This window comes from Akebia trifoliata, chromosome 1 (assembly GCF_017979445.1).
Source record: "Akebia trifoliata isolate Shusen 1 chromosome 1, ASM1797944v1, whole genome shotgun sequence".
Classification (NCBI taxonomy): Eukaryota; Viridiplantae; Streptophyta; class Magnoliopsida; order Ranunculales; family Lardizabalaceae; genus Akebia; species Akebia trifoliata.
Window position 1 is genome coordinate 31,473,759 of NC_141375.1, and position 22,460 is coordinate 31,496,218.

Consider the following 22,460-nt stretch of genomic DNA (forward strand, 5'->3'; position numbering starts at 1 on the left):
TCGTGGTATAGCTGCCTGTTTTATCTTGAAAGAACATTCGTATTTACTTTCATTATCTCCATCTTTTTTTCACTCTTTTAGAACTTTCAACTTAAATATATATTTCACTTGATTAGTTTTCGTTAAACATTCTAAAATCCTCTCAATCAACTTTCTGTAAATTGATCATTTACATTTATTGGATTTGCTCAATTTTTTTTTTAAATGCATTTATTTCTAATTTTGTCATTCGTAATTTTTTGTCCGACATTTAGCATTGTAAACCATAATTGATCTAATCATTTTATAAAAAAATTCTTTTTAACTTTATCAGCATGTGACTGTCACATTGCATTCTAGAAGTATACCTCCACTTTAATTTTATAGGCAACATCTTCTTTAATTTCTCCATCTTTATGTATAAAATACTCAAGTCGTTTTTAAATATTTCTAGAGAATCATGTTTTACTAGACGTTTTTTTCTCCTTGTTTCAATTATAAATTTACACTCGACATACTTGGATCTTTAATCGACACTTAGGGAAGGGTTTGTCGTATCATTACTGGTCGATAGTTAGTGGTCCACATGTACAGTTTTTTCATTAGTTGGTTGCGTCAATATTAATATTGGTCTTTATATAATTTAGGCAAATGGGTCCCACATATGTTGTGCACGGTTGACTTTGACTTGATGCTGATAATCTTCTAGGAGATAGCAAGGAAGTTTCCATGCAACTTAAAGGTAGCTTCAATACGCGTCCCTTGGGAAATAATGTCAACAAGGAAAGGTTTGAAGAGTTCTTCAAAGTCGATTCAAGATTGGCAGTTTAAGAATTGGTGCTTTTTTAAAATTCTCCGAATGTACACCAAATGCAATTATATTAACTTCTCACACCCTTGTTTAACTAAAGATCCAATAAAAGAGATTGAATGTATGATGTAGGGTGTACATTCGACATGATTTTTGGGCTTCGGCCCATTCATTGGTGGGGTGTATGTTAGGGAGGTGTGGAAGAGGAACCATCATCCATGGTAGTGTCAACCCATGTTATTCTTCCAAGTCCACTCTGGTCTGCCAAATTACTGCTTTACCCTTCTTCCTCCCAAGTAAAAGAAAATGAAAATGGAAAGAGAAGTTAGAGTGCAAACATGGCAGATGGTGCTGTACAGTTTTTGCTTGAGAAACTAAACACCCTTGTAGTTAAAAAAGCATCATTGTTAGGAGATGTATTGGATGAAGTTGAGGAAATCAAGCTTGAGTTAGAGAGCATGAGAGCCTTCATTAAGGATGCTGATAGAAGAAAGGAGAGCGATGAAGGAATCGGGACTTGGGTGAGACAAGTAAGAAATGTAGCGCATGATGTGGAGGATATCATGGATGAATTCATGCATCACAAAGATGGGCAACAAAGGAGAAATGGATTCAATGGTTTAGTCCACCGAGCGGTGCATCTCCCCAAGAACATCATTACAACTCACCACATTGCTACGAAGATACAAAAAATCAAGGCTAAAGTCCATGATGTCTCAGAGAGAAGCAAGCGATATGGCTTCGATAAGATAGATGATGGAAAGAACTTGAACGTCGACGCTGGTGAAAGATGGCAACATCGTGGAGACACTTCTCTCTTCGTCGATGAAGAAGAGATCGTGGGAATGGAAGAAAACAAAGATAAATTGTTTTTATGGTTGTTTGAGGAGGAACCACGGCGAACAATTATCTCAATTGTTGGTATGGGAGGGTTAGGCAAGACAACTCTTGTCACTAAAGTCTACAATGATCAAATAGTAAAGCAACTATTCGATTGTTGGGCATGGATCTCTGTTTCTCAAACTTACGAAGTCAATGAACTATTAAGAAGCATGATCAAAGAATTCCTCGGGGCAAACCAGGTGATAGTTCCAAGCGACCTAGGCTCGATGAATTACAAACAATTGGTGGATGTGCTCATCGGCTACTTGCATCAGAAAAGGTATGTAGTCGTCTTAGATGATGTATGGAACATTGATCTCTGGAGTAAAATTAGAGGGGCGTTCCCGAACAATAGAAATGGAAGTAGGATAATCCTCACTACAAGAAATGAGAATGTACCTTCTTCTGTTGGAATCGGAAGCCGAGTTCATCTACTTGAGCCCCTAGTTGAGAACGATGCGTGGGCTCTCTTTTGTAGTAAGGCATTTTGGAGCAATCATGATCGGACTTGTCCTCAAAAACTGCAATCAATTGCTCGGAACATCGTGAAGAAGTGCGAAGGCTTACCACTTGCAATTGTGGCTATAGGGGGTCTCATGTCGTCAAAGGATCAGACTGTTGTCGAATGGAAGAAAGTTTACGAAAGTCTCAATTGGCAATTGAGTGACAACCCGAGGCTCAAAAGTGTGAAGAGTATCTTGTCATTGAGCTTCAATGACATACCATACTATCTAAAGCATTGTTTCCTCTATTGTAGTGTTTTCCAAGATGGTTACCAAATTAAGCGAAAAAAGCTAATCAGATTATGGGTAGCCGAAGGGTTCGTGGAAGAAAGAAATGGAATGACAATGGAGGAGGTAGCAGAGGACTACCTTAATGAACTAATTTTCCGAAGCTTGATTCAAGTTACAGAGACAAATGATGCCGGGAGAGTGAAGACATGTAGAGTCCATGACCTTATGCGTGAATTAGCTCTATCTATGTCCGAGAAAGAGAATTTCTGCACAGCATATGATGGGAGAAAATCAAAGCTCGATGGAAGAGTCCACCGGCTATCAATCTTCAATAGTAGTGGAAATATTCGATTGAGCAAAAGTATGTCATACCATCTTCGATCTTTCTTTGTTTTCGAGACTGCAATGTTCTCCTCATTTTCTTTACGTGAAATGTTGTCAAAGTTTAAGTTACTGAGGGTCTTAGATCTACAAGGTGCTTGTATTGAAGTCGTGCCGGATGATTTGGTTGGCTTATTCAATTTACGGTATTTGAATTTGGGGGAGACTAAGGTTAGAGAGCTTCCTAAATCAATGGGAAGGCTAAAGAATTTACAAACCTTGGATGTTAGGAACACCAATGTGGAAAGGATACCAAATGGGATTACAAAGCTAATGAACTTACGACATCTATACATGCACCATTATGATGATAAATTGCCTGAAACATTCAAATTTCTCAGTAGCATGAAGGCTCCATTGGGAATTTGGAATTTACAAAGCTTACAAACTCTAACATGCATTGAAGCAGAGGAGGAGCTAATCAAACAAGTTGGAAACTTGTTAGAACTTAGAAGATTTGAAGTCACGAATTTGAAAGCTGCAGATGGGATAGGGTTGTGCACCTCAATCCAAAAGATGACTTGTCTTCTCTACTTAGGCGTGACGGCACGTAATGAAGAGGAAACACTTGAGTTGGAAGAGTTGTCACCTCCGCCGCTTCTTCAGAAGCTCACATTGGTTGGAAATTTGAAAAGGGTACCTCAGTGGTTTGGCTCACTTGGTAATCTTACACATTTGTCTTTGGGTTGGTCTCGACTCGGAGAAGATATACTTTCTTCTCTCCAAGTATTGTCCAGTCTTGTGTTCCTTGAACTTAAGAATGCATATGAAGGACAACTTTTGCACTTTCATGCAGGATTTTTTCCTCGACTCACCAAACTGAACTTGTCGGGATTGACACAATTGAATAGTGTGAGAATAGATGAGGCAGCATTGCCGTCCATTCGAATATTGTGTTTGATTCGTTGTGTGGAGTTGAAGATGTTGCCTGAAGGCATCGAACACCTTACTGGTCTTCAGAAACTGTACTTGGAAGAAATGCCAAGCAAACTCATGCAGAGTCTGCAAGGCGACATCGGGGAGAATCATGCAAGGATTCAGCACATATTCACCATCAAGCATGTTTTCCGAAGAGAACAAGATTGGGTAACTGAAACACTTGCTTAATCTAGACTTCCTTCTTTCTATATGTGTGTGTGTGTGTGCGCACAATAATTGGAAGGATTAACATAGAAACTGATGTAGTAGGTGACTGAAGTTATATGTATGATCCACCAATTCATTAGTGTTTATTTATGCAGGCGAATGTCAACATTGATCAAAGTTAAAGCTCAACACATTCAAGAAAAAGTTTATTTATAAGATGCTTATGATCCAAACCAATTGTTCAGTTTTTTTATTTGGGGTGCTGGTATTTCAATCATAGTCACAAAATTCTCTAAATTTTTCAAAAAATGCGTAAAATTCTCCAACTTAAGGGTTAGCCGATTAATTTAGCAAATTAACGAATTAATCAATGATTCCTCAAATAATCATGGAATCACCTCCAAAATTTTAGTTTTTTCAACATTCAAACATCAACAAAAAGATAGGGCTTGGAGAGAGGTTGAAGATACTAGGTTTTAGTAAGAAATCCAATTTTTTTACGAAACTTTTCTGAATATATCTGAAATAACCGAATTGAACCCGCACATAATAATTACCAAAGCCTAACTTTGTTACTATGATTTCAATTCCCTAGCACTTAAGGTACGGCTGTTCCGGTGACATTTCCATAAATAGAACTTGAATATTTTGTTGTTGTTGTTGTTATTTATCTCGATCTAGGCACGATGACAGTAGGGAGATTCGAACTGATGACCTCCAACAAAAAGGAAGGATAGATCCCATAAGAAAATTTGTGCAAAGGAGGAGAGGCAAACACATCTTCAAAAGTGTGAATTTGTTGCTTAATAAATAACAAACTTTTGATGTTCTCTTGTAATCGCTTTGTCGCACAAATAATTGGTCCCAGTAATCTTATGGGGATTCCAAGTTTTCAACCATTTGGTTAGACCTATAAACAGAAGAAAATAATTTATATAGAATTTTGGATTTGAGAAACAAAAAAGATCAAATCTATGATCAAGAATCAATAATAGACAATTATCAAATCCAATGCTAAGAAATCATCACTGAAGTTCTATGTTTATACATAGTTTTAGAAAAAAATAAAATCAGTATATAGAACAAGGGTCCCAAAAAATCTTGCCATGGTGGGAATCATTGATCCTACAAACTACATCAAAAACATTGGATGAGTTTTGAAGAATCTATTACACCTCGAGATTTGTATTATAAATAGTTCATTTTTAAAATTCTTTTTTGATAATGGAAATTCGTGTAATTTACCAAAGATTTTCTGATGCTTAAGTTGAAGTCATTATGTATTTTTATTTTTTGTTGTTGTTGAAATTGAATGTTTTTATTTATGGATTAACCCTTTGTTTCTTAACTTGGAAAATTTTATGGATCTCTATTATTTATTAACTAATTCTACTAAAGATTAAAATACATTTTTGTCTTCGAAGAATAGTTCCCCCCTAACATTAGAAAAAGGTTTGAATTCAATTATTTCAGCAAACCACCGACAAGTCGGGAATATGCTTTACCAAAAACAACTAGAAAAACAAGAAGACTGAAACCAAGTTGAAAAGTCAATGTACTAATAATAGTCAATGTTTTAAAAACCGGACCTTTTAACCACTGGTCCGACCCAATCAGATCGAATTTATAACGAAATTGGTTCAACCAGTGTAGCAAATCCCTCACTCTCTTTCATAGGGTGTCCATGGGTACCCATTTACCCAAAACTGAAAAAAAGGGTGCCATTTTCGTTTTTATTGGAACCGATTAGAGCCAGGGCTTATATAGAAATGAACCCCTATAGGAACCGAAACCATTAGGTTCTATCCGATAGGTACCCGCCGGTATAAGAATCAATTTATTTTGTCATTTATTTTTACATTATACATGATTGAGGGTTTTCTTATATTTTAAAAATAACATATAATAAAGTTCTTCAAATTCCTTATAAATAAGTATGAGAGTGTAAAATGAGTAATTTCTTCTTAAATTTATTACTTGTAAAGGAGATGAATTTTAATTTTTAAAAATAAAAGTCATTAAATCTTCTCTTTAGTGGAATAAATTATTCTTAAGTTGATATTTTGCATCATATGTTATTTTTTAGAAGGATTTTTTTATATATATAAAGATTTTGAAATATTTTTTTCCATTAGATTCTTGAAGAATCAGAACCAACGGGTACCCATGATTTTCTATTATTATGATTCCATTTATTTTAAAATTGAAATAGTAACTGACATGAACCGGAATTGAAAAAATACAGTGCTTATAATTCTACTTTTCATAGGAATGGAACTCCAACCAACCCATTGACACCCTCGCACGTGTGCAGCACACGAGGCAATAGCTCATTATTGCACTTAATTGAGTTTCACAAGGAAGGGTTGTTTCTGGTCAAGATATTGGTTGGGCTTAGTGGGCCCAATGTAATAGTATGCTCTGGTCCAATTATTGTGATGGAAGTGGACTCGGGTTCTGGCCCACGAGTGCTTGTCTTTTGCGCTAGGATGGGTGGGCTGTACGCTAATTCTCATGAGCCAAGTGCGAGGGCTGGTGGGTCATGGGTTGCCTTTGCGTGGCGTGCCCGAAATTGTTAGATGCCTTTTTAGGTGTATCCCTACTCTTAGGATTAGTTACTAATTTTAAGAAAAAACAAATTGTCTGTAATTCCATTGATCCATGAATTAAATCTAGATGGAGATATCTAACATTATTATAATCTTCCCGAACTACCTTTGGTCATCCCACGGTCCCACCCATGGTTTTAAATTTTATCCGACATTGAGATGACTCGTCCGAGTTATCTCGATCTTGTTTAGTAGCGATACGGATTTACATGGTGTCTCAACATTCACATCATCTCACATTATAAACAAGATGTCTTCGACAATAGTTTAAAAATCTCGACCAAGTTAACTAGGATTTTGGTAGAAAAATAATTATTTTTTTTTGTTAGAATTTAAATATTTATTATATAAATAAAACATGATTTTATCACTAAATATTTTCTAATCTATCTTATTTTATTTAAAATATTATAATGATTTTAATTTAAATATATATAAATCAATCAATGTAAACTGAGTTAAATGGATCGTCTCATCCGTGACAAATCCGTCTCGTCCATGAACGAGATGAGACACCTAACCGAGTTTTGAAACCATGGTCCCACCTGCGTACCTGTTGTGTCTGGTACAACTAATTGTTCATCCTTCACCACCACTATTTAGTGTTTAATTATGATTGGGTGGTAATTTGATACTCCCACACTATCTAACCTGTTTAGTGTTTTTCTCTTTTTAAATTTTCCTGCTTTCATAAACAAATCTTGAATCTTTATGAACTCAAAATTATAAAAATAAAAATAATAATATTTGTGACTATATTGGAATTAGGGATAACTATAGTATAATAACCTAAAGGATAGGCCAGTGAGACTAATATTAGAAAAAATATTTGAGGTGATGTGGCACCACTGATAATTCTTGATTACACGTGCCACGGTCGAGATTGTCCATCAACATGACCATTGGGATTTGAAGAAAAGCATAGAATTCCTAAATATCAACTCCAATGTTGTAAGGATTAATACACACTTTCTCCTAGAGAGACATTTTGAGTTATGCTTCTTTTTTTTTTACTTTGGCAGGTCACAAGTGCCATCCCACCCAACATGCTTATAACATTAAATAATCATTTTTTTTATTAGAATGACATATAGAAATTCGAAGGCATGACTTGGGGATCAAACCCAATCAATTTTACCAACTCAACTAACCTTAGGTGGGTTTTTTTTTCTTTTTTTTCTTTTTTTGAATCATGCTATTTGACTAATTCAGCAAGATTTCAAATCTTACTAAGGGTCGTGAATTCTCATTGTAGCATCCAAAAAAATGATTCAATGCCAGAAGGATATAGATGACAACTTTAAGAATTTTGATTAAAAAAATAATAAAAAAGAAGTTATTTCTATCACTAAAATTTAAATTAATTTTAAATTTGGGAGCTCAACGATCATCCATGTTCAACATTTTGGATGAAATTCAAAATAATTTTTTTTTATGAGTTATATTGTATTTACCAATATGGTAATCCATGTGGCCCAAATGACTGTAGCATTTGTCTTCAACATTTTGGATGAAGTTCAAAATAAATTTTGTTTATGAGTTGTATTGAATTACCAATATGGTAATCCGTGTGGGCCCAACAACTGTAAGATTTGTATTCAACATTTTTTTTGAGTTGTATTGTATTACCAATATGGTAATCCGTGTGGGCCCAACGACTGTAAGATTTGAAATGCTATTAAGATTGCAAACAGCACCGTGATATAAAAAAAATGCAAAATTTCTAGAGATTAATTTTGTTCTCCTAGGGATATGTTCGCATGAGAATCCCTACGATCTCCAACGGCCATGTTGATGGATAGCCTGAACCGTGAGTTGAGGCTAGAAAAAACCCTATCTTTTGGATTTTATTCTCGTAGTTTATACCGCCCCCATCGAAAGACCGACTGAGAGCGTGCCACGACATAACATGCTGACTTCCCGCCAAAATAAATAAATAAAAGAATAAGACCAACAGAGAACTGGGAATTTGGTTAAGGGTGCTGTTCGCGTGCTCCCCAGCGCACGTTAGTAAAAAAATCAGAATCAAGAGCGAAGGAGGTGTACAGCACGCAACCAAACAACTGAACGGTTAGTAGTTCAACTCTTGAAGATACTCCTCCTTTCTTGTCGTTTACTTAAAGCCTTGGACAACAAAAAATTCATACCATATTTAGTATTTCAATCAGTCTCTGCTTCCGTGAATTTCTCCGCATCTTTCACTTCGAGTGAGTCTCTTTCGATTTTTATTACTTCAGATTCAGATTACGATAATTTCTTGAATAAAGGGAAAAAAAAACCTATTTAATTCGATCGAATTTCTTTCTACGCTTGTAGTTGAAGTCTTCTTGCAGAGCTGAAGCTTTTGAAGTTTTCACTCTGTAAGTGTTCCAGCTCATAAATCTTTGATTGTTTAATGGATTGAGATTCGAATAATTCGAATTGTAAAGTTCAAGATTCTCCTTTTGATTTAAAAGAAAAAAAACTGTTAAAATTTTGCTTTTGCATGATTCGATTGGACTTCTTATTTAGTTAAAGGATCAAAAATCAATTTTTATTTTTATTTAGCAATTCTCCATTCTATAATTGATTTCTGATTGCAATTTCTTCTGTTTCAAGATTAATATCGAGTGTCTATTGATCTCACTCACAATTTATTGGCAGTTTTGGTAGATACGTTCGTATTTCAAAATTGCGTCTCATTTCAATCCTCCCACAAACTGCAAATTGATTTTGTAAAGTAATTTATGTTACAAACTGCATATCATGTGGAATTCAGCTGAGCTAGAACCTGGTGACTATTTGAATATTTGATTAGGGTTTTACTTGAATTTATGAATTATTCAAGTTCTTACAGTCTTTGTATGCCAATTAATGATTCCTATACGTGGAATATGATATTAATTTTTAGACACCAAGCTTGTGGATCTCTTATCAATATTGTGGCCATGTTTCACTCTTTTATGGATTTGATGACAGATATAAATGAACTTTGCTAACAGTTTGAAGAATTTAGTGTTGGGAGTCTTGGGTATTGTTTGCTGTTGGCAGGTTCTTCATTATCAATTTAAATTCTGAGCCAATTTTAAACAGAAAGTAATGATTTCTAAGTTCTTGTTGAGGATTATAATCTTTATTTAATGAAGAAGCCTCTCTGAATCTTTGCAGTCTAAGCAAATGTTCTGACAAGTGCCATTCAATTTAAAGAACAGAAAATTTTGATTGTTGGGATCATTGACCAAATTTTATATTTAATAGTTCAGGACTGCCTTTTATGACTATAATTTTTTCTCTAATTACTGATTTTTTGTTGGGTATGTTTTATCTGCAGGACCTTGATCTCTAATGGCAGCAATACTAGCTTCACATGGCTGTTATTGCCCCAATGTTGAGTTGAATGGTCAAGGAAGAACAATAGACAATCTCAGCTTCTCTGGCTCAATTTCTGATCAGATATCACAGAGGTTTAGCACACAACCTTATGATTTTCCCACACCTAATAGAAGTTTGAGGTTTCAGATAAAATTGCAGAACACAGAATCCTCTGAGAAGTTAATTAATGGAAAAGCTACTAAAATGGTACCCATAAAAGATGTAATGAGAAGCAAGAGCCTTACTGCAAACAAAGGAAAGAGAGTTACTAATGGACGAGCCACTAAAATGGTACCCTCAAAGGAAGAAATGAAAAGCAAGAGCTCTTCCATTAATAAAGGAGCTATTGTGAATGGTTCGCGGCAAGTTGTTAATGGAGCAACATTAGTTAAAAGAAGTATTGCTCCCTCTCTAGTAAAGACCCAGAAAATTGGATACTCTAAAGAGCTTCCGTTTATAGACGAGCTAAAAGTTTTACCCTCAGATGAAGGTTTCAGCTGGGCTAATGAAAACTATAATTTTTGGCAAAGGACTGTTGATGTGTGGTCCTTTTTTATTTCTTTCCGTGTTCGCGTTCTTCTGGATAATGCGAAATGGGCATATATTGGAGGCTTCACAGAAGATAAGCAGGTGAGTTTTGGCAACCTGCTTTGTGTATTTTCCCTGAGATAATTTGGTAGTCTTCTTAGTAGTGATTATAAGATCTTTATTTTTATTTATTTTCTGGTGGATAAGCCGGACTTGTGTTGCTAGGTGTTTATGGGTCTGTGTTTGTATCAGTTTTGGTGTTTGTAGTGTATGAGGGTATACTAGTAAATATTGTAATCTCTCTCCTTTTCCTTAATACAAAAGCTAGTTGGGGCAATGCCCTAACTAAGCAGAATTTCCAATTTTTCAAGTTGGTATCAAAGCGCAAGGTTCATATAGTTCACGGGTTTGATTCTTTCCTTCCTTATGGGTAAGGGGGAGTGTTGAGTGTATATTTTCCTCCACTCTTGGGTGTGTCATACCCCAGTTAAGTCCTGTGACCCTCTTATATTCATAGTTCTCCCCCTCTCCAACAGATTGGTCTTTTGGAATAGTTGGTTGGTTAACAACTTGACCCCGTGCCCTCAAAAGTGATAAGAAGATGTTTATTTTTTCTACTAATGTCATCTTCAGATAGGTCACCATGACTTTCTTAGTAGTACAGGTGTTTTTAATTTTGCTTTTAATATTCATGAGTTTTTTGCTGTCCAGAAAATTAGAAGGAAGAAAACTGCTTCATGGTTACGAGAATGTGTACTGCAGCTTGGACCAACTTTTATCAAACTTGGACAGTTATCCTCAACAAGGTCTGATTTGTTCCCGCGAGAGTTTGTCGATGAACTTGCCAAGTTGCAGGTAATCATCTTCTTGACATTTTCTTGTGTAATTTATTTCCCTTTTTTATTGTCCTCCTGGACGAGGAGAAAGCTGCAATTATGAGAAGTCTTGAGTTTGATGATAAAGCATAAATTTACTACAATTTATATGATTCTTAATATAATTCAGGATAGAGTTCCTGCATTTTCACCAAAGAAAGCCAGAGATTTTATAGAGAATGAATTGGGAGCTCCAGTTGATGTATTGTTTAAGGAGTTCGAAGACCGGCCTATAGCTGCAGCTAGTCTTGGTCAGGTGTTTTCTCCACTTTTTAATGTCAATTCATTTATATTGTTCCAAAAGTTGAAATTAAGAAAATTTTGTTCTCTTTTCCATGCTTAAAGCCTTATAGAATATGTACTTGAGGTGTGCTTGCTCATATTTGTTGAATATTAATTGTTTTTATTGAATTTAGTACCATCCCAAGTTGTGCATTCTTTTATTGTTAATAAAATACTAAGCAACTACTAGGTTTGTAGCTAAAATAACCTTGGCTTGCATGCATGTTTATCTCTTTAGTAGCTACAACCTACTATGAAGTCCTTATAGAATTTACTTTTAAGTTAAAAAGAAAGGTCATCACAAAACAGAAATATAGATGTTTACGATATTATATGTAAAGGAGAGAAAAATTGTGTGCCAAAGATATGTCCTTACCAAGACAATGGAGAGAGCAGGGAGAACAATTGCAGTTCATACTATTTCTTCCTTTTTGTTTGATCCCATTTCATATTTTATACTTCAATCTGTGGTTTTGCTCTAACAGAACCTTTTACAATTTTCACTTGTACTTTGCTATTTTAACATCTTATGTTTTTTCTCTGGCTAGTTTTTTCCATTGATTTGTTTTCTCCATTCAATCTGTGTTTTTTCTCTGGCTAGTTTTTTCCATTGATTTGTTTTGAGGAGTTTTATGATCCTTTTTCTAATTCAGATTTTAAGAATTTTTTTCCTTTAGGTACATCGAGCTATTCTACATAATGGAGAGAAAGTGGTTGTGAAAGTTCAAAGGCCTGGACTGAAGAAACTTTTTGACATTGATTTACGTAAGTAATGTCCATTCCTTTCACATTGGTGAACATGGTTTGTTTTAGATTAAATATGAAAAAAAAAAAACTTAGTTCATTGTATGGTTCCACACCATTATTTTGTCTGCTTTTACTAGGTTCCAATGCATGATAGAGTTGGATTTGTTCATCTTCACCCTTTTGTGCAAAATAGGTGCAAATACAGCAAAGCCTTCAGTGTCATGATTGTTTCTTTACTTGGTGCCCCATCATTCTATAGTTTTCTTCCTCGAATCTCCAAATATTATTTTCTTATAAAATTAAATTCTTTGCAATCACTTACTATCTGTTATCTTTTCTTCGGGTTTGTGTTTCTTTAAAAATTAGTATGCTTATTACGCTTCACCTGTTTTTTCTAAGCTTGTTGTCACATTCTCTTACAGTTTATAAGAACATTTTAGTTTCAGATTAGAAAGCGCAAGGACATTTCCACAGCTACAAAGGTTTTTTCCTTTACACATTAACAAAGTAAAACATACCAGTATGTTGTTTAACCCCCTAAAAGCATCAATCAGAAATAACTCTTTTGGAGGTAGTGGCATCTGATCGCCCGACAGATGAGCGGGCACTGTTCCTGTCACAAAGTTAAAAGATTAATACACATTCCTTCCATTTTTTTAGAGGGCTTAAAATTGTATATTGGTATCATCTATAGATATTCAATAGTGTTTTTTTGCTATAAAATATATCCAAAATTCGAATAAATATATCATGTATATATATACATGTAGCATCTTTATAATTTTTATATTTATCATTTTTTCTCATTTCTTTTCCCTTTTTTCGAAGTTTTCCCCTGCCATTTTAAACCTGTATTCTGACTTCTTGACAATGATTGGGAGCTTATAAATATGATTAGAGAACATGCTTTTCATATTTACACCATGGATTAGAGTTTTATATATTTTCATTGACAATCCTCCTCTTGGATTATCTCAGTAATTATGCTCCTTCTTCCAGGAAATTTAAAGCTAATTGCAGAGTATTTTCAGAGAAGTGAGACTATGGGAGGTCCTACAAGGGACTGGATTGGTATATATGAAGAATGTTCTACGTAAGTAGTAAGCATCCATCAGTTGTTTATTTTGTTACTCGTGATACCCCATCCTAGTTGGGAGCAATTGTACTAGTTTATTAGACATAAGAACAAAATGTAAAAGAAGGTAGGGTATTGCGTGTGTGGATGGGGAGGACTCAAAACATAAGAAACCTTAACCCTGGAAATCAACGCAGCTCTAATGAAAGAATATACAGACACAAAATGAGCAAAGAGATCATACCATGACAACTAAAAACAGACAGTAGAAATAAATGTAGGATTGAACTTAATCCAAAAAGATTTTAAAAAAAATGGATCTTTGTAGAAGGATCTTCAGAAGACTAAAATCACTGATCATTTTGACTATCACAACCCAGGTTCCTAGATCATCTGATCGTGATTACTTCCCCGATATACCTACACTAAGCACAAGTTTATGCTTGAAATGAAACACGAAATATGTTATAAGTCAATAATTGTGCCCTTCTTCTACCCACTAGATTTTATGCTTGCCATTTTAGATGGGTTTCAATTTCAGGTTACTAGTGATTTTTAGAGAAAAAAGTGTTTTTCATGTGAATTATGAGATATATTTCTCACTATATTGATCACTATCGTATTCCTTCGCAGGATTTTGTATCAGGAAATTGATTACATAAATGAAGGGAAAAATGCTGATAAATTCCGCCGGGATTTTCGTAATATAAAGTGGGTCCGTGTACCTGTATGTTTCTTGCTACAAGAACTCAATTGCTTAAATCAGTTGTGCTTTTTTTTCAATTTACTCTTTCTAACTATTTATTGGGGTTATAATTCCACAAAAATAATGGACTTGATAGTGAAAAAAAAACTTTTAGTTTTAAACACTTGCTGATTCTTATGGAAGATTTTCTTTTTGCCCTTGTAGCTGGTCTTCTGGGATTATACTGGCAAAAAGGCGTTGACATTGGAGTATGTTCCAGGTTTATGCCTAAACTATGTCTTTGGTATTGTTCAAGTTGATATTTTTTGTTATCATAACTACATATTTTTAGTTCAAAAAGTTGCCCCATTAATAACCTTCCAAAAAAAAAAAAAGTTGCCACATTAATTGTGCTGTTAAAAGTTGATTTCATATTGAAAATCGTGTGAACAGGCGTTAAGATAAACAATTTGGATGTGATAGACGCAAAGGGCTATGATCGCTCTCTAATTTCTTCACGTGCTATTGAAGCATACTTGATTCAGGTTACGAACCTTATCCTTGCTTATTTCAGTAAAATCAACCCATTTGCTGACATAGTATGAAAGACTAGTAGGCTACTCTATTCTTAAACAGATGTGGAACTCTGATTAGAGTACCATACATCTAAAATCTGTCATCTATAAGTTCTATTATTTATTTATTTTTATGATCAAATAATTCACCAGGCATGCATTATGTTTCATTGACACGGTGTTTTTTGGTGTTGATTAAGATACTGAAAACCGGCTTCTTTCATGCTGATCCTCATCCTGGTAATCTTGCTATTGACGTGGATGGGGCCCTCATTTACTATGACTTTGGTATGATGGGAAACATAAAATCCTTCACGCAGGAGAGATTGCTCGAACTGTTCTATGCTGTATATGAAAAAGATGCAAAAAAGGTAGTCTTTTTACCCCTTAATGTAACCCCATTTCATGTGTTTTACACAAGAATTTCTTGTAGGACATTGTCAGTGGATGTGTATGTTGTCCACCTATATCTGGCTTAAATTACCTACTTGGTTCAGGACTAAGATCTGCAATATGCAGAACTTACCTGCAAAAATAGTGATGTTTAACAGTTAAATGCCACTCTTACCAGAGGTAACTGAGCCGATTTGTTGGCTTCTAGCAACTGAGCCAATTTATTTTCCCTGTGTGTACACTATATATTGATATGCAACTGGTGGTAGACAGTCCTTGGCGTCTATTGAAAGAGTCTGTAAATTTGATAATAGATCAGTGTCTTTTTATATGCACTATAGTCGTTTTCTTTGATATTCCAACCTAAGAATTATTGTAGGTTGCATTATAAGACTCTTCTCTCATTTGAAGATCATTATTTTCTCTTTCCAGCATATATCTATGGAAAAATGAACACATCTACAACAACATTCCTTGAAATGCCATTTGCATCAATCACCCACCAATTGCATCTAATTGAAATGGTCTGACTGCTGACTTTGGGTAACAAGCTGCTAATGTGCAGGTTATACAATGCCTAATAGATCTCGAAGCACTCCAACCCACTGGAGACCTTTCGTCGGTAATGTCATTATTTTTGGATGATGCACCCATTATGTTTAATAAATAACAATTTTATCTCACTATAAGAGATGTGATTAGTTTGTCCAGTTTGCTAAATCACTTATGGTTATTTTGAGAACTTAGTTTCCATCTCTGAAATTTTGTTCTTGTATGTTTAGGTGAGGAGATCAGTGCAATTTTTCTTGGACAATTTACTAAGTCAGTCACCAGATCAGCAGCAGACTTTGGCTGCGATTGGTGAGGTATGCAAAGATTTGATTGGAAGTCCAGAAGAAATTAATTGTGCAATTATTTGAAAATTATAGCAAGGAGGTATTAACATATACTTCATCAACAATGGATCAGGACTGAATTTGCTCATTCTTTTTCTTTATGTTTTCCCTTATAAGTGCCATTTAGATTGACTGGCGATTTGTAACTTAGAAAGACTAGGGTGTTAAACTTGATTTAATTGGATTAATAAGGACCACTCTCGTGAGATGATCAATAAATATTTTGATGGCTTGTTTGCTTATAATATCGCATTGGAAGGACGAGGATCTCAAATGATTTACTCTATTATTGTTCCATTAGTATTAAGGAATTATAAAACAGAGAGAAAGGAGATTAAAATATTGTAATAACTAAATACTTCTTTGGTGGTGAATATTTTTTCAACCTTCCTTCTTGATGGGTTTAATAAGGAGCACATTAAAAACATGAGAATGCGCTATTTAGGAAATCACTCAAACTCATCCTCTGTTATTTATGTGTTGCCTTGAACATGGTAAAGAGCATGAAACACATACTATATTCCTGATTATCCTCTATGTAACACCTACATGAAACTCTTCGGGTTTTGGCTTGTATACATCCTGACATGTATGGTGCTGTTACCCTTTATTTTAATAACTTTAACAACAGATGATTTCTAAACAAGGGTTGGTGAGTTTCATTTTCCTTACACTTTTAAATTATTAAAAACAACTATAGCTGTATGATTGTGTTCCCTCTCATAAATATATATTAAGTTAGTTGATCACTCTATTGTATATGAAAATATTGTGTCGTACTTTTCTTTGTAAATTACTCGCTACTATAAAACTGCATTGCTGGTAAAATTTGGGCTTTCTTTGCAGGATTTATTTGCAATAGCAACGGATCAGCCATTCCGCTTCCCATCCACTTTTACTTTTGTCATGAGGGCATTTTCAACTCTCGAAGGTGCACTCTTACTTTCATAGCTGTGGCTTTGGCATTGATTTGCATTCATGATTACCAATGACACACACCCACATGCATGCATGCACACAGCACTTGTCACAAAAAATATGGGAACCCAAACTTTCTATTAACCTCCCACTTCAGATAAAGGGATTGAAACACAGAGACACAACTACACTACTCAAACAACAACCAGAAGTAAGTTAAAATGGAGAGTTATATTATGAGAAATATCAATTGAAAAAAGAAAAAAGAAGGTAACTCAACAGTTAAGTGGAACATTCAAGCCCACTCTCTGGAGCCCTCTATTGCCTCTAGAACTGTTACTATGCCACATATGCCATCTGTCAGTAAAGTTTACTATTTTGTTCCTGAAGACGAGGACCAGCGGGAGCTTCATGTCATTGCCCCTTCTTTTCTGAGACTGCTGCAGTCACCGCTCCGAAGGAGACAGACGTGTCTTTCACTTGCAACCAAGTGACACGAACTCAGTCTCTTGAATGTGAAATGCCGTGAACAATGATCAAGATTTCTCTGACAAGTGCAAACACATGGAATAACAAGAAATGACTAAAATATCAAAAAGAGATACCCAAAAAGCTCAATAAATGCATTGAACTTATCAAATCATTTTCTATTAATAATTCATTTTATTTTTCATTTGTATTATACATCAAACCAAACATGAAACTTACAACAAGTTTCCATTTTTTTATTACACGTCGTGTAACTCAAATGGTCAACTCTTTTTTATTAATAATTCATATGTTCTTGCGTTATTTCAAAATATATTACAGCTTCAAGATCATTTTCTATTAATGAATTAATGATTTATTTTTTTTTACATAATTCTAGAGATTTTGTTATTTGTCAAATTATATTCTATTAATAATTCATTCTTGTTTTTTATGTATTATAGACAATCCAATTTGCACGAACCCATTAGAAAAGTCCAAATTTTCTCAAGTTGATTTCAATTAAGAACTTAAAACTCTTCAACGGGCCCACATTGCATAATAATTGTCATTTGACACACTTCTTCATACATATATGCATACATGCATCATCTCATATTGTTTTGCATACCCAAACCTTGTCCCTAATCCAATCTAATTTCATACCCACTTTCCTAACCCATTTCTCCGAATCCATGGACCAACCCAATCTCATACACGCTCCCTAATCCAAACCCCCTTTCTATTAATCAATCCATTATCCATATCTTAACCCACTACCAAGTCCACATTCAAGCCTTGTCCAAATACCCAAACCTAAACCATCCTAAGCTCATAACCCAAGTCCAAAATCAAAATCCAATGCCAAACCCATTCTAAGCCTATACTAAGCCCATTCTAAATCCATGGTCTTACAACTCCCTCAAGAAAGGACACATGTTAGTCTCTCATAAGCCCTAACACCCAATGCTCCATCCTAATTGGAGAGTTAACTCCCTTGAGAAATCCCAAGAATGTCCTTCTCAAAAAGTATGGTCAAACCAAAAAGGCACTTTGGTCTTTGGTAAAAATTCCTAAAGTTGGGAGAACTTCCAATCCTACCCCCAAAATGTAGGAATCTTTAAGTACATACATGGAGCTCTCCTATTAATCTATTTCAAAAATATACATCTACCCCTTGCTTTATAAGTTATTTACAAATAAACCAAGGTCTACTTTTTTACATACCACTCCATCTTTACATATGTCACTCCCCTACTCACCCGTCAAAAAACACTTTTGTTCTCTCACCTCTATTTACTAAAAAACCAAAAATCAAAAATGTTTTTAGGGTTTCTTCTCACAAATTCCACCTTTACTCTCATAAAAATGAAAAATTCAAAAACAAACAACCAAAACTTCATGTCTATTCTCTTTGTTTTTAGGGTTGGACAACTTTACCCCCAAAAGTTCTCTCAAAACTCTATAAATAGCTTCATTTCCTATGAGCAATTCATTCTCTTAAGTCCCCATCTCTCAACCTAAAACTCTACCAAAATCCCTACTCTACCTCTCCAACCCTCTCTTAACTCAACCCTTACTTCAAGAACTCTTATCCATCTCTCTACTCTCAACCAACAACATTCATCTTCTTTAACCTTCTACCCTCAACTAAAACTCCCAACCTTCAAGCTATTTTTTTCAGGACTCAATAGTATCATTCATGAACATCAAAGGACAAGATGGGTATAGACTATGATTTTTATTTTAAGCACTTGCATCTTCTACTCCTAACCCTCTATTTATTTTATGTTCTAGAATGCTTTTAGGATGTAATGCACACACTCTCCCACCTCCGGTAAGTTAGACTTTGGATAGGCCAAAAGGGTAGGGGTTGAAGTCTTTTTCCCCCTATAATATATCTTATGCATCACATTGTACACTATACACCTACTTGCATATGCTTGGCAATGATGAAGAAATGTGTCACCCTTTTGTTGGGTTGAAACACTAAGTTCCTAACCTTGCATACATGCATTAAGGTTGTGACATTAAGGAAACTCCATCATGGAATCTCTTTAAAAAGTCAAAACCAATATTCATATTCATAAAAATAATGTAAGCTATATGGGTCATCATTTTTCATAAAATGTCTCTAATGTCTCACATTGACATCAAACCCTTTTTAAGGGAACATTTTCACTTATTACACACACCACCTGTAAACATGCATTTTTGACTTTCTTAAATTTTTCAAAAGATTGGTCAAGTTTCAAAGGTAAACCACCTATGGTGGAGAGGATAGGGTGCCTAACACCTTCCCCATCCTCTACCCGGACCTCCTTACTTAGATTTTAGGTGGAGCATGCCTTTTTCCATATACAAGAGTCACTTCAATGATAAAATCAATTTCAAAATCATTTCGGGTGCCCATTCAAACCTATTTCCAAAAAAAAAATGGTGGCGACTCCAAACAACATGGCATTGAGGTTCTATAATGAGCATCTCATGTCTACATGTATCATAGATTGAACAAAATATTTCATAACTTATCAAATATTTTTCTATTAATATTCCATTATTTTGAACCTAATATGTAACCTTCAATATAAAAAAATTGAAGTATGAAGAGCATAATATACATAATCAATTATACAAGGATCGTAGCGAGATCCACTGATGTGAGTTGATGAGATTGAGAGTAAAAAACACAAACAGAATTTAGTGAAGAGAATTGAGCTTTGATACAACAAGCACACCACACTGCTCAATGAAAGACTTTATCAACCTGTGTATTGTCTTCACGAGTGCTCTAAAAATTAGTTTTGATTCTCATAGAATGCGGATCCACTTCCCAACTCATATAGGTAGGTCTATCAAGAAACACAAAGAAGGAAGACAACTGTGCTTTGTGCCCTTTTTCTGTCTGTGAAGCCCTTGCCCACAAGTGGGTAATATAGAGAGAAGAATAGGGAATCTCAATTGGGAAAAGCTGGATGGTCCCCTAATGATTTGCTATTGCTTGGTAACCAATGGGAACTCTCTTGTGAATCTTTTTTTGTGATTGGTTGACCTTTGCAATAAAATTTTGATTTTGATTTTGCAAATGATTTAAGGTACTTATTGTGCCACAATTCATTTGCTGAAATTTCTTAAGAATTTAGGTGATCCATTCAAATTTTTTGCATTGTGTAACCAAGCACTAGTAAAATTAATTTCAGAAAATTATCTGCATTTGCAAATGATTTGCTGCATACCAAGCAGGGCCTAAGGGTATTGTCCCAAGGAATCCATTACTCTATTTGTGGTAAACCCTTATCTGTAACCTAAGATCATCTGCATCTTATCCTCACTACTTGGGTTTTGTTACTACCTCTAGGCATGTTAATTTTGGCCTTTCTCATCGTTTTGATTCCTTGTTTAGCATAAGAAAGCTCAGATTTTTTGCTGGTTAAAGAACAGTACATGCACTATGCTGGTTCATATACTAGCTCAAACTTAATTATGTATGTTTGAGGTGTATCTCATTCGGTAGATGCGGCTGACAGTTTCGGGTTTGGATAAATGTCACTATGTAGTGGAATGGCCTCGATATGTTGTCGTTTCACTACAGATGTGATGGGCATATTAAAGGATCTCTTGGGAATGTAATGTGTTCAAACTTTAAAATGTGTGCTAGCCACCTGATTTCATAACATGATGACTACTGTATTTGTCATCCTTTTCTGATGGTGCTGCTCTTTGCTCTCTTACAGGTATTGGTTACACGCTAGATCCAGATTTTTCATTTGTGAAGATTGCTGCCCCTTATGCACAAGTATGTGTCTGTTAACATCATCTACTTGCAAATTTCAATGATCCCGATAACAAATAACTGTTGATATCTTATATTCCAAACAATTTTCAGGAGTTATTAGATGTAAGACAGCAGCGACGCAGTGGAACACAACTTGTGAGTGAGATAAGAAAACAAGCCAATGATGTATGTTCCAACGCCATTCTCTCTATTTTGTTTCTGTCAAAGTCATGTTGCATGGGTTGTAATAAACTGCCACACAAGTATTGCTGCTTGTATATTGACAAAAGAAATATATAATGTTTTGTTTAATATGTTTGGGCCAAAAATTGCAGGCAAGAACCTCTACCATCTCAATGCCATACAGAGTTCAGCGCATAGAGGAGTTCGTGAAACAACTTGAGTCAGGAGATTTGAAACTCCGAGTCAGGGTACTTGAGGTTAGATCCCCCACCCCTTCTCTTAAAATTTCTACCATACCGTTTGTGATAATAAAAGATAAATAATTACAAATCATCATCATTGAAGCCTTAACCCCCCAAAGGCAAGCTCGGTCATTTTCCTGTAGTTTTTTTCTTTTCCTTATTTTTGTTTAATATTTAATATTTAATACTTAAAATTGCTAAAACTTCATTCACCAGTCGGAAAGAGCAGCCCGGAAGGCAACCATACTTCAAATGGCCACTATGTATACAGTCTTGGGAGGGACTCTGCTGAACATTGGAGTCACGTGCAGTGGCCAAGGCAACCAAGTTATTGCAAATGGATCGTTCATCGGGGCTAGTAAGTGGCAAAATATTTTCAGACTATTGTGATTTCTAGTTATTTGAACTTTCAACTCTAAACGTAGTACTAAACCTAATACAATGGGAAATGATGCAGGTGTTTTCTTGACATTGTTTATTAGATCTATGCAACGGATGAAGACACTCGAAAAAATTGAGAAAATGATCTGATTCTAGTTGAATGGGTAATAAATCTCCCAGTTTCAGCTATTCATTTGTATAATTTTGTGTGTGCGTGCCATGTACACGCACCATGCTTAAATGGAAAACATCTCCCGCCTTCCAAATTGTAATTGTAATTATAATTGTAAAAAATAAAAGATTAATTCGAATAGAAGATTTTTTTTTTCTCCCCCCTCTCCCCTATTTTATTTTAGGGTCACTTACCCTTCCAAAAGATGCGATGAACACTTAAATGAAGGCATAGAATGTACGATCACATAGGCGTGATAATTTCATGACCTACAACCAAACCCACATTTTTTTTGCCCCTTCACATTTATACTCATCAATACATGCATGTGGACGAGGTTTTTCTTCAGGTTTTGCATGTGGACAGGTGTGCAACCTTTCATGTTTGATCTTGTTCTTCGGAAAAGGATGTTCAACTCCAAAAAAAGATCTA

The 22,460-nt window shown here is 35.0% G+C and overlaps 2 protein-coding genes across 3 annotated transcripts; both read left to right on the top strand.

Annotated features, from left to right (window-relative positions):
* Nucleotides 1-7: 7 nt before the first annotated feature.
* Nucleotides 8-4,091, top strand: LOC147411752 (disease resistance protein RPM1-like). Its single transcript, XM_086452027.1, has one exon. It carries the CDS (start codon nt 1,129-1,131, stop codon nt 3,892-3,894), a length of 2,766 nt encoding a protein of 921 aa, XP_086308153.1. The 5' UTR covers nt 8-1,128; the 3' UTR covers nt 3,895-4,091.
* A 4,516-nt stretch (nt 4,092-8,607) lies between these two features.
* LOC147411753 (Protein kinase superfamily protein) lies at nt 8,608-22,185 on the top strand. Of its 2 annotated transcripts, XM_086452056.1 has the most exons (19): nt 8,608-8,689; nt 8,799-8,842; nt 9,793-10,463; nt 11,073-11,216; nt 11,367-11,492; nt 12,196-12,283; nt 13,265-13,358; nt 13,974-14,067; nt 14,251-14,305; nt 14,479-14,570; nt 14,801-14,971; nt 15,559-15,615; nt 15,776-15,859; nt 16,736-16,820; nt 21,010-21,071; nt 21,162-21,236; nt 21,386-21,490; nt 21,692-21,833; nt 21,933-22,185. In XM_086452056.1, the coding sequence occupies exons 3-19, from the start codon at nt 9,807-9,809 to the stop codon at nt 22,004-22,006; spliced, it is 2,205 nt and encodes a 734-aa protein (XP_086308182.1). In that variant the 5' UTR covers nt 8,608-8,689; nt 8,799-8,842; nt 9,793-9,806; the 3' UTR covers nt 22,007-22,185. The 2 variants fall into 2 exon arrangements, with proteins under 2 accessions (XP_086308182.1, XP_086308192.1); XM_086452066.1 differs by lacking the exons at nt 8,608-8,689; nt 8,799-8,842 and adding an exon at nt 9,351-9,557.
* Nucleotides 22,186-22,460: the final 275 nt, after the last annotated feature.